Below are 12575 nucleotides of genomic sequence, written 5' to 3' on the forward strand. Positions count from 1 at the left end.
CCCTTACCCTTCAGCTCAAATTTTCTGGCCTGCAAATTGCAATTGTGATAATTATCTGGCAAAGACAACAGTGCATGTGAAATCTTAGTGAATGAAGGGACCACCAGTTTATCTTCCTAACAAGTGAGATTTATTAATCAAGCAGCTTCTCATCCTTGGTGATTTCAACCTTGGCCTCCTCATACCACCTCCTGTAGTCAGTGGCAAACAGTCCTCCCTTAACTTCTCTTGGTACATAAACCTGCTCATGGTCACCCTTTTAACATTGGAATAAATCAGCAAATGAGTTAGCAATCATGTTAATCTCAGATAAGGCCATCTCTGATCACTTTTTTGTATCCATCTTCATTCACAATCCTATTACCTCTTCAAACTCCCCCTTTCTATTGTATCTGCCACATTTTAAAAAAAGATATCCCTCATTTCTTTGGCTTATTCATGTTTTGACCTACACCATTGATGCCCTTGTCCCCAATAAAACCCTTAACTCTCTCACCCTCATTCTCCCTCTGGTATATCCCCCAACTTTGCTGTGTTAATTCCATTGCACACACCCCTAGCCAAGCTGTCCAGTATAGCTACAACACTGACATTTACCTGGCAATGTGGAAAATTGTATGTCCTCTTTATAAGAAACAGGACAAATTCAACCCAGCCAATTACTGACCCATCAGTCTACCCTCAATCATCAGTAAAGTGATGGAAGACATCGTCAACAGCACTATCCAATGGCACTTACTTAGTAACAGCCTGCTCATAGATGCTCACTTTCATTTCTGCCAAGATCACTCAACTCCTGATCTCATTACAGGCTTGGTTCAAACATGGACAAAAGAGCTCAATACTGGAGGTGCAGTGAGAGTGACATCAAGGCAGCATTACACAGAGTATGGCATGAAGGAGCCCTAGTAAAACTGAAGACAATGGAAATCATGAAAATCCTCTGCTCATTGGAGTCAGACCTGGCACAAAGGAAACTGGTTGTTATGATTGTAGGTCAATCATCTCAGCTCCAGGACACCTCTGCAGGCCCAACCATCTTTAGCTACATCAACAATAACCCTCCTTCCATCATAAGGTCAGAAATGGAGAATTTCGTTGATGATTGCACAATGTTCAGTGTCATCACTCACTCCTCAGATACTGAAGCAATCTATGTCGAAATGCAGCAATATCTGGACAATAACCAGGCTTCTGCTGAGAGATGGCAAGCAACATCTGTGCCAGGACAGAAATCCCAGGTATATTATGAAGCCAGACTAGACCCCAACAATTGCCAAAATAAGATATTTTAATCCAGGCATGATTCTATTGGGAAGCTTTTATCAAAACTGCTTTATTTAACAACACAGTTTAACTATAACATGAATTAGCTTAACCTTTAACAACTGAACAACACTTAAACATGACGGATACAATTCTGAACTGCTAATCTATCACTGAATTCCAATCAAGAAATATTTCTCTTATACATTTAAAACACAAATATACCTGCTTTGACTATTGCCAGGCCTCTTGACATTCAATGGTATTACCATCGCTGAATCCCTCACCATGACATCCTAGGGGGTTTACCATTTACCATAAACTGAACTAGACTTGCCATATAAATACTGTGATTACCAGAGTAAGTCAAAGGTCAGAAATTCTGCAGTGAGCAAGTCACCTGACTCCCCAAATCCTATCCATCATCTACAAGGCACAGGTCAGGAATGTAAAGGAATAACAAGACCTCCTGCATAGGTAACCATGAGTATGTGTAGGCAGGTTTGTGTGCCAGGAGAGGTTAAGGGAAAACTGTTGCCTAGTGAATACAGAAGAAGAGGTACGAGGAGACAGGCTGAAATCACTGAGGAGGAGGAGCTGCTTGATTAATAAATCTCCAAGGACAAGCACAGCAAATACCTGGGAATCCACCAGCTAGAGATCCCCCTCCAAGTCACTCATCATCCTGAATTAGGAAAGTATCACAATTTCTTCACTCACTGGGTTGAAATGCTAGAACTCCCACCCTAACAGCAGTGTAGGTGTACCTACACCTCGGGCTGCTGCAGTTCAATAAGGCATCTCACTGCCATCTTCTGAAAGGCAACTAGGGATGGACAATATCATAGAATCCTTACAGTGCAGAAGGAGGCCATTTAGCCCATCAGGTCAGCACCAACTGCAACAGAGAATCTTACCGAGGCCCTGTCCCTGTAACCCAAATTATTTACCCCACTAATCCCCCTAATTTACACATCTTGGGGCACAATGGGACAATCCAGCATAGCCAATCCATCTAACCTTCATACCTTTAGACTATGAGAGGAAACCAAAGAAAACCTACGCAGATTCAGGCAGAATGTGCAAACTCCACCCAGTCTGGAATCGAATCTGGGTCACTGTTTCTCTAACCACCTAATTTATGCTGGTCTAGTCAGTGATGCCTACATCCCATAAAAATGGATTTATAAAATAGTTTCGCTATTTACAGTTTTAGTTAAGGTTTCACCATCAGTTACTTGTTACAAAAAATATTTTTGACATCTTCATTCAACACCTCAATCTTAAGTCAGCAGCAATGGGAGAGGTTGCTGGTGTGCCAGGACCCACATGTGCAAAGAAGGACGGCAAGTATGTGCCTGGGCGCGCATACTCACAGCACCAATGCAGGCCACGCCTGCGCAGAGTGGCAAGCATGAAGGGACGCGCATGCGCAGAGTGGCACGTGTGATGGGACGCACATGCGAAGGACGACTAGACGCGCTGATGCGGAGGCGTATGACGGGCTGCGCATGCACGGAACGGCAGGTGTGACGGGGCGCGCGTGCGCAGTATTTGGCGGCCGGGGCGAAATTTGGTGAATTAACGGAAAGTGGAGTCGGAGTTAAGATCAGGAGCCGCATCGCTTGGCACTGAAATACTGGCAAAGTCATCAGGACCCGAGAGAAGCGAAAAATAAATCGGACTGTGCTCTAACGGTTTTCGGGAGGGAACATTCTAGATTTTTCCTTCAAATCCCCGGGCCCGACCGAAGAGAAGAGTTTTCCCGGAGATGAGCCATCGAGAGAATTGGGCAATGTCAGAAAGACTGATCTTCACTCTAATGGCCATCTGGGTGACCCGGGTCACGGGTAAGCAGTCTTCCTACATCAAAAGTGAACTCCACCATTGAAGGGGAGGTAGACGGGACAGGACTTCATCGCCACCTGGTCTACTCAGTGATGCCTACATCCCACAAATCTGTGATTTATCCCATACATCTATATAAGCTGTGATTCTATTCTAAAATGGATATATAAAAAGGTTTCGCTATTTACAGTTTTAGTTCACTGATTGTTTTCATCCTGTGCACCTTTTTTTCCAAATCGTCTACGAGTTAAAAATACAAAAAGCATCCGGCTTCTGATATTACATTTCACGTCTCTCACTGGGCAGCAAATTCTCTTACCCCCGAATCACTTGGCTTTGGTTTCAAAAACCATTCCAAATCCACTGCTGTTCTGTGCAAGATCCCCTTTATCGAACGATAAATTCAGCCCAAGATGCCTATTTGCACTCCCGGGTGGATGAAAAAAGATCCAATTTTTTTAATAAGAAAAACGGACCATCTCTGATGTCTTGACCCCCGATATTTTATCCTGTAATCAATAACAGTATAGTTTGTTTTTTCTGGGAGTTTACTGTGCACAATCGAGTTGGCTGTTTTTACTGTACACATCAAAAACGCTTCATTGGCTGTAAAGTGCCTTGGGACTACCCGAGTGTGTGACAGATACTATACAATTTTTTGTTTCAGCCTGCCTTGTTAGGGAGTGTATTAAACACACAATTCAGAAGATTTGAAGAGTTTAGGCATAAAGGAATATAAATGAGGATTAGCCCATATTTTAGGTTTTAAGGGACCAAGAACCAGTCTAGTTTAATAAAAACGCGATAGTTAAACATGCCAGGATAGGGGCAGTACAATTTTGGATGAATTGAAGTTTACATATAAAATAAAAGCAGGAGTGGACGATACTGGTCCCTCGAGCCTACTGTTATCATTCTGTAAGATCTTTGCTGATTTGTTTGTTTCAAGTTCCACATTCCCATCTACCCACGATAAACTTTGATTGATTACTTTGCCTAACAAGAATCAATTTCTGTCTTAAAAAGTATTCTGTGACCCTCCCACTTCCACCGCCTTCTGAGGCCAAGTGTTTCATCATTGCACAATCCTCTTGAGAGAAAAAAAATCTTATCTGTCCTATAAAAGGTAACACTAATTTTAAAACAGTACCCCCTAGTTCCCAACTCTCAAGAGGAAGCATTCTTTCAACATCCACCTTGTTAGATCGTTCAAGATCTTGTATAGTTCAGTCACGTCACCTCTCCCTCTTCTAAGCCCCAATGGAAACAAGATCAGCCTGCCCAATGTATTCTCAGAAGAAAACTCACATATCAGGTACGAATCCAATACAGTGCCTCCAACACATTTATATTGTTTTAATATGGAGATCAAAACTGCACATTATATTCAAAATATAGTCTTACCAATGCCCTGTAACTGAAGCATAGCATCCTTACTCTTATGTTCAATTCCTCTTGTAATTAAAATAGCATTATGTTAGCCTTCTTGATTATGTATTGTACCTATAAATAACATTTTCTCTACTTTTGCAGTCAGAGTCAAAGATTTGCAGCATAGAAATAGGCCCTACGGCCCAACTTGTCCATGCCACCCCTTTTTATTTAAATCCCTACGTTGTCCCAATTGCCCTGTCTGGCCCATATCCCTCTATAGCTGCCTGAACACGTTTTAAAAACAAAATTGCAGCTGTCTCTACTACTACCACCTCTGGCAGCTTGTTGCAGACACTCTCCAACTCTGTGAGAAACAGTTGCCCCTCTGGACCTTTTTGTATCTCTCCCCTTAAACATATGCCCTATAGTTTTAGACTCCCTTTCCTTTTGGAGAAGATATTGATTATCTAGCTGATCAATGCCCCTCATTATATTATAGAACTCTATAAAATCACCCCTAAGTCTCAGTTTATCATTACTAGGCTGATACCGGAGTTGAGGGGGTTGAGCTATGAGGAGAGGCTGAATAAACTAGGCTTGTACTCGTTAGAGTTTAGAAGAATGAGGGGAGATCTCATTGAGACGTATAAGATGATGAATGGGATGGATAGGATAGAGGTGGAGAGACTCTTCCCGCTCAAAAAAGACAGTAGGACTAGGGGGCACAGCCTCAAGATAAAGGGGGGGCGGTTTAGAACGGAGTTGAGGAGGAACTTCTTCACTCAAAGGGTGGTGAATCTCTGGAATTCTCTGCCCGTTGAAGTGGTGGAGGCTGCCTCGCTAAATATTTTTAAGACGCGGGTTGATGGGTTTTTGATAAGAGAGGGGATTAAGGGTTATGGGGAGAGGGCGGGAAAGTGGAACTGAGCCACGACAGATCAGCCATGATCTTATTGAATGGCGGGGCAGGCTCGAAGGGCTAGATGGCCTACTCCTGCTCCTATTTCTTATGTTCTTATGTTCTCTCCTTATAACTCAAACCATCAAGTTCCAGTAGCATCCTAGTAAATCTTTTTGTATTCTTTCTAGTTTAATAACATCCTTTCAATAATAGGGTGACCAGAACTGTACACAGTTTCCCAAGTATGGCCTTACCAACATCTTATACATCTTCAGCAAGATGTCCCAATTCCTGTATTCAGTGTTCTGATCAATGAAACCAAGCATGTCAAATGCCTTCTTCACCACTTCCACCTGTAACTACACTTTCAAGGAGCTATGAACTTGTACCCTCTGATCTCTTCGTTCTATAACTCTCCCCAATACTCTACCATTATTTGAGTAAGTCTGCCCTTGTTCAGTCTATCAAAATGCATCACCTCACATTTATCTAAATTAATGTCGATCTGCCATTCGTCAGCCACTGGCCTAATTGATCAAGATCCTGGCGCAATCCTGGATAATCTTCTCTCTCAACTATGCCACCAATTTTGGTAGCAGTTTCCTTTGATCATTACCTTTGGCAAAACTGGCATCAGTCACTCGCACTAACTCTGCAATTTAGTTCTTTTGTCTTTGGAACTAAGCTTTAATGAAATTTGGAGCCAAGTAGCCCTAGCTGAGGAGTGGCAAGCAGGTAATTGCTGGAACTGCAGGGTTAGGGGCGTGGTTCTGGAGTATAAGTCTTCTGAAACCAACTATGATTCACAGCTATTCTTAGCTAAATAGTTCACCAATAAAGAGCTCAGAGGTTTTCTCCATTTTTATTCCTCCACTGCCTTGAACACTAAACCCTACAATATGCAGAGCAATGGCGCACATCAACCAGGGACACAATACAATTTGAGCACTTAGTGTACATCAGCCCCATCATGGATCCCTTTTAGAAAACTCATCTTACTTCACCCTTTTCACATCATTTGAAATCTTTGTTCTATACAGTACACCCAAATACCAGTCAATTTCTCAAACATCTTCTCACTGCCACTGCATTGAATGATTTCATAAGCGCCATGATTCTTATCAATTACGTTCACTCTGCTATGTTTACTGCCCTCTTTCCTCCCCACACCTCTCACTCCGTATATACTCTTCATCCCAAATTCACATTGTTTTCTTCCCATGGCTTCAGTACCCCATAGTTACATTTGCCTGGTTTTATTCTTATTCAATCACACCCAAGAGAATATTTGCAATGCTTTCTCACATCAACTTTGTACTGCTGTCTCTGGTATCCCTCAAGGATTGATCCTTAGCTGTCATTAGTCAGCAACATTTAAAACATGGCTTCAGTTTCCATATGTACTCTTGCAACGTGCAATTTTTACCCTGCCTCTACCTCTGTGGAACCCCTTCATTGCCCAATATGTGGGCAGAAATTTCTAGTATTGAGGAACCAGAAACCTTTATCTCCAGTACTCATTCAAAATATCATACTCTGATGCTGCTCATGGCAAGCTGAACCAGACTGTTTGCAATCTTGCTGTCATAGCAAGATGATGTTCCAACCATATATACACTTCTCCACTTATTTCTACCTCCATAACAAAACCATGATGCACTCATCTTATTAGTTACTTAAGCCCCCATTCACACCTGTGTTATTTCTAATCATTCTTATTCCAATATGCATTTGGTTGGCTGCCCACATTTCACCCCCTTTTGGCTAAGATCAAGTGTAGTATTGACATGCTGTGCTTGCTTGAAGTCATTAGGTTACATGATAGCTTCATTTGAAGCAATTTTTAAAAGCAGCATCTTGGCCTTTTGGCTAAGATGCAAATAAGATCAAGCCTTGGAGGAGGAGCTATGCCTACTCCAATCAGCTTGGATCATGTAGATCAAGCCCAAGACAGGAGGTGAGACCCTGTCTTGTCAGCTTGGATTGGGAATGTGTCAACTTGTTGAAACTCTGAATTGGACTTGGTTTGATTGAATTGGAATAAAAACAAAAAAAAACTCCAATTTGAACTGCATCCCATTTACTCATCATTCCTGCTGACTAGCCTACTCTGGCTCTCACTTGAGCAACACACTGAATTTTAAAGTTGACATCCTTGCTAGGCATTCAGCTCTCTGATGGACAGCATTTCACCATCCTACTCTCAAATCCTTACACTGTAATGACTTGCTTGTTGTTTGCACAATATGTAATGTACTCCATCCAGCTCACAGGTTCCCTTTCCTCACCACAACCCCAGAGTAACATGGTGGTTAGCACTGCTATCTTCATGCGCCAGGGTCGCGTGAAGTTGTTCAATGCCTGGCTTGGGTCACTGTCTGTATGGAGTTTGCATGTTTGCCCCATGTCTGCGTGGGTTTCCTCCAGATTCCCCCCACAATCCAAAAGATGTATTGGTTAGGTGCATTGGCCATGCTAAACCTACCCTCAGTGTACCCCAACTGGGATTTTTACAGTAACTTCATTAATCTAAGCCTACTTGTGATACTAATAAATACACTTTGAATTTAATGCCAAGATCCTGTGCCTTGGGAATAACCATCCACACAATCGCCTCTTCCTCTCTGTCTGCCTCTGCTCTGTTAAGAGGTTCCCCCATTCCCGGCCTCTGGGTCCTAACATGGCTCTGGGCAGTTCTCCCCGTCGAGCGGTGTTGGAAGCAAACGGATGAGAAGCAGCAATGAAGGCTGGGGGGGGCGCTGCTTACCCGCGACCCGGGCCACCCAGATGGCTATTAGAGCGAGGATCAGTCTCTCTGACATTCCCCAATTCTCTCAATCTCTCATCTTCGGGAAAACTTTCCCCTCCGCCAGGCCTGGGAATTTGAAGAAAAACCAAGGAGGCTCCCTCCTGAGACACAATAACACTGCCCAACTTCTCCTGTGCTCACAAATAACCATCTCCCCCACCTTCCCACCCTACCCTCGGTTGTAAGAGCCTGGACTTTGTGGTCAGCGACAAATTAGCAGTGCTCACTATCCATTACACCTACCCATGCACTGTTTATGCTTTTTGTGTTACTTGCAGTTGTTCAGCATTCTTTACAAAGGACCTGGGATCTGTGTGAACAGGGCTAGCATGAGTGTGCCTCCTTCACCAATCAGATTGAAAACATCTTTTGAAATGTACAGAATATAAACTTGGAAGTTGCAATATTTAGTTCAGTGAAAAATTGTGCACAAAGTGAAATAAAGGGACTGGATGAAATATATGGGGGGGGGATGTGCTGCAGGAGATAGAAATGAAAACCAATTCTTCGATAATAATTAAAATTTGAAGAAATCAGAGCCACACTCCACGCAGAGAGATTGCTTAGCAATAATTAGGACGTAACAGACCATTAAATATTCACTAATACTTGAATGAAATGCTTTAATTTTCTTTGGAGTGTTTTGGCATATAGCTAGTGAGCAGTTGTGTATGCCCATTGTGTATGTGAATGCCAAGGCCTTAAGCGAGGTACTGGTATAGCGAAGCTGGAGGAGTAAATGATTTCTAAAAGTAACTTCCTGGTTTTTGCTTTAAACTGAGCATGAATGGACACTGCAGATTTCAAGATATTATAAGGACTGTTTGTGACATTTTCCAGTGGGCCATCTTCCTTCAGGGGGCTATGTTTTGGCCTTTAAGGGATCCTTTTTCATTCTCATAACTCCTTCATTACTTAATGCTGCCATATTGTTTCAGTACAGTTGTACAGTGATTGGCACTGCTGCCTCACAGCGCCAGGGATCCGGGTTCAATTCTGACCTTGGGTCACTGTCTGTGTGGAGTTTGCACATTCTCCCTGTGTCTGCATGGGTTTTGTCTGGGTGCTCCGGTTTCCTCCCATAGTCCAAAGATGTGTGGGTTAGATTGATTGGCCTAGGTAAATTGACCCTAGTGTTGGGGGATTAGCCTGGTAAATACGTGGGTTCTACGGGAATAGGGAATAGGGCCTTGGTGGGTTTGTGGTCAGTACAGACTTGATGTGCTGAATGGCCTCCTTCTGTGCTTTAGGGATTCTATGAATGTATTACCCTCTATATTCATATTTTTTGGGTTTCCTACTTTACAGGTATGGTAGCACTTATACCAAAAAACTATATACATACATAATGAAATCTTTTTACTTGGAATCTGATGAAACCCTCCTTCATTACCTCTAGACGCGAATATTCCAACATGATCCTGGCTGGTCTGTCACATGCAATGCTTCTCACACTTATGGATATCCAAAACTCTGCTGCTTGTGTCTTAACTCACAGCAAGTTCTATTCCCCTATCAGCTCTGTGCTTGTTGACCTACCTTGGTTCCCAATCAATGTTAAAATTCCCACCTAGGTTTTCAAGTCACTCAGTGGCGTTATCCCTACCTATCTCTGCAATCTCTCCAGCACCACAACCCCCCAAGATAGCTAATTCTGGGCTCCTGTGCATTCCCAATTTCAGTCACTGCACTGTTAGTGACCATGCCTTTAGCTGTAGATTCTGGAATTCCCTCTCTACACTACTTTGCCTCACTGACCTCTTTAAAGCACTCATTAAAATCTATCTCTTTTCACCAAGCTTTTGACCTGCTATCACCTTATGTGGCTCAGTGTAATGCTGTGTTTTATAATGTTTGTGCAAAGCACCTTGCAATGTTTCATTACGTAAAGGCATTTTATAAATTTAGGTTGCTGCATTGGTATCCATTTACTCAAATCTAAGTTCCATTTTATTGCCTGCCTAAGGCTTTGAGGCTTTCTGTTTCATTTTATTGCTCCATCTTCAAATTTAGTTTGCTAGGACTGAAACGCAGTCCAGATTATCTGTATCGATCAGAAGACTCTGGCATAAATTTCTATTATGAAAACGAAACTTACTTTGATGTAGCTGAGAGCAGTGTTTGGGAACGTCAACTCTCAGTGGATCTCAAATCTTTTGTGCAGGTGTAGACTGGGAGCAAGCTGCATATGTGCAGTTCTGCAAGCTGAGCCATTATTGATACCATCCAAGTCTCGTAATTGAAGAAGGCATGATGTGGAGATGCTGGCGTTGAACTGGGGTAAACACAGTAAGAAGTTGTGAGACTTCTTATTGAAGAGGGCTCCAGAGCAATCTTGAGGATCCAGAAAGGCAACTGAAGGTTGTTAATCCCATGCTGTGGGCCATTGGAACAAAGGTATTCCTTTGAGCAATGGTGTTCTCCTTGGTGCAACAAAAGAATTGATATTGTGTTTGTGATTGGTGCAAGATCTACTGTTACAGAGCTTGACCTAAGATATCAATGGGACAGAGAACTGTTGCTTTACTTGAATAAAATATTCAGTTTCCTGTGTGTTTTGTTAAAGTGTTATTCCTCCATTGGTAATGCACCAGTAAAAGGTTGGGATTCTTTGTAAAAGTGGTTCACTTTGGTTCCAATCATTAAGAATTATGGTGGTAACTGTACTTACTTGAAGTGTGTGTTCAGCTGGGGAGTAAAGTTGGTGTAGATATATAATGCTAAGAGCTAATGGTGTTCTAGTCCTTTTGCAAAGCTTTTTTGACCACAGCCATTGTCAGTTCCATCACTTGAGAATCTAGAGTTAGGACTGAGAGGTGAGTTTCGATGGAGGTGAGGGGATTGCTGCAGAGCTCAGGAAGCCATACCCTTTGTTATTCCTTGAAGGAGGGGGAATATATTAGGAGGTGGAGTGAGAGCAAGCATTCCTGTTCAGATCCCAAAGAAGGTAAACCCTCCCCTCTTACTGCAGGCATTACTAGTCCAGCACAGAATGGGCAAAATGTAAATCTGATAATTCAGTGAGTCTTTTCAGAGCCGCCTGCAGGATCTGTGAAAGCACTCCTACCACTCTCAGAGAGCATCAGAGTCCAGCAAAGACAAGTTCCACCACTGGGGTCCAGGCCAGCAGAATCTGACCCTGTATCGCTATATATTATTTGGTAAGAATACAGTATTTTTGTAACCCAATTTAACTTGAAAATCTGTTAAAATTCCAAAATATTTAAATAACATTTGTTTAATAATTGTGCTTCAATCCCCACACAGATTTTAAAAATAGATTAATTTCCCAGGCATAAATTGAGATAATGGAAGAACAAGATTTTATGTCTAAATACTTTTACTGTAACTAACTGTGGGGAGGCAGTGGCACAGTGATACTGTCACCGAACTAGTAATCCAGAGACCGGGGATCCAGGTTTGCACCCCACCATGGCAAATGGTGGAATTTAAGTTCAATGAAACATCTGTGACTAGATGTCATTAAAAACCCACAAATGTTTTTTGGGAAAGGAAACCTGCAGCCCTTAATGACAGATGACTTCAGACCCTCAGCAATGTAACTCTTAAATGGCTTAGCATTTGTATCCACCACTACAAAGAAAACAAACAAAAAGGAATGAAACTGAATGGCATTGACATAGGAAATGGAAATGATCCTGCGAAGTCCTCCTTACAAGTCCTTGTGCCAAAATTGGAGAGCTGTCTCACAGACTAGTCAAACAACAGCCTGATATCCACCCCACTGGCAGGACAGACCCAGCAGAGGTGGCGGGCGGCCCAGTGGTATACTGTCAGAAGGGAGTTGCCTTTGGAGTCTTCAACATCGACTCTGGACCTCGTGAAGTCTCGTGGCATCAAGTCAAACATGGGCATATTGAACACTACTTGGAGGAAGCAGTGTGAGTGGCAAGGGGTAGGTAACCAAGAATGTTTTAGTAGTACTATCATGGACTCAGTTGGACTAGACTACTGGACGGGGTGCAGGTGGTGAGGAAACCAACAAGAGGGAGAAACGTACTTGACCCCAACCTTGCCACCTTGCCTGCCACAAGTGCATCTGTTCATGGCAGTGTTGGCAGGAGTGAACACTGCGCAGTGCTTGTGAAGACGAAGTCCTGAATATCTTTGGAGAAAATTTGCTAATTTTGATTTGATTTATTATTGTCACATATATTGACATACAGTGAAAAGTATTGTTTCTTGCGTGCTATACAGTCAAAGCATACTGTTCATAGAAAAGGAAATAACAGAAGGCAGAATGTGGTGTTACATTCATAGTTAGGATGTGGAGAAAGATCAACTTAATGCAAGGTAAGTCAATTCAAAAGCCTGACAGCCACAAGGAAGAAGCTGTTCTTGAGTTGGTTGGTACAT

General features: G+C 42.5%; 1 protein-coding gene across 9 annotated transcripts in view; it reads left to right on the forward strand.

Annotated features, from left to right (window-relative positions):
* The first annotated feature begins 2808 nt into the window (after window positions 1–2808).
* The window catches only part of LOC145357028 (C4b-binding protein-like), a 51834-nt gene continuing 42067 nt past the window's right edge, over window positions 2809–12575 (forward strand). For all 9 annotated transcript variants that reach the window (XR_013889234.1, XR_013889235.1, XM_080210074.1 and 6 more), the window contains exon 1: window positions 2809–3116. Coding sequence is in view for 7 of the 9 variants with exons in the window: in XM_080210074.1 (XP_080066200.1) it covers window positions 3038–3116 (79 nt within the window). In the remaining 2 variants the exon portion in view is untranslated. The remainder of the gene's footprint in view (window positions 3117–12575) is intronic.

Source organism: Carcharhinus amblyrhynchos, chromosome 22, assembly GCF_965287045.1.
Source record: "Carcharhinus amblyrhynchos chromosome 22, sCarAmb.v2.hapA, whole genome shotgun sequence".
Taxonomy (NCBI): domain Eukaryota; kingdom Metazoa; phylum Chordata; class Chondrichthyes; order Carcharhiniformes; family Carcharhinidae; genus Carcharhinus; species Carcharhinus amblyrhynchos.